General features: G+C 63.0%; 1 protein-coding gene across 1 annotated transcript in view; it reads right to left on the reverse strand.

Annotated features, from left to right (window-relative positions):
• LOC104496741 (vacuolar protein sorting-associated protein 4A-like) overlaps positions 1-271 on the reverse strand; it is a gene marked incomplete at its 3' end in the record, with an annotated part of 1209 nt that extends 938 nt beyond the window's left edge. Inside the window, 1 exon segment of the mRNA XM_010139903.1 lies at positions 71-271. Coding sequence (XP_010138205.1) covers positions 71-232 — 162 coding nt within the window.
• Positions 272-281: the final 10 nt, after the last annotated feature.

Raw genomic sequence — 281 nt, forward strand, 5'->3', positions numbered from 1 at the left:
CGCCCTCGCTGTGCCGTTCGCTCCTGGGGAGAGGAGACACGGGTCAGGAGCGGGATCAGTGGGGTCCTGCCAGCTCCGCCAGTGGGCAGGGGTGTCCCTCGCTCCCCCCACGCACCCCTTGTTGTCACGGTGGGACTCTTTGACCATGGGACTCTTTGACCGGTTTCTTGCCCTGCTTGTCCTTGCTGCGCAAGTATTCCTTCAGCTTCTCCGCCCGGTCCAGGTACTGCATGCACTTGGCGCGGATGCTCACCTTCGCCTTGTCGTTGTGTGCCTCATCT

The sequence above is a fragment of the Buceros rhinoceros genome, unplaced genomic scaffold, assembly GCF_000710305.1.
Source record: "Buceros rhinoceros silvestris isolate BGI_N320 unplaced genomic scaffold, ASM71030v1 scaffold28277, whole genome shotgun sequence".
Taxonomy (NCBI): domain Eukaryota; kingdom Metazoa; phylum Chordata; class Aves; order Bucerotiformes; family Bucerotidae; genus Buceros; species Buceros rhinoceros.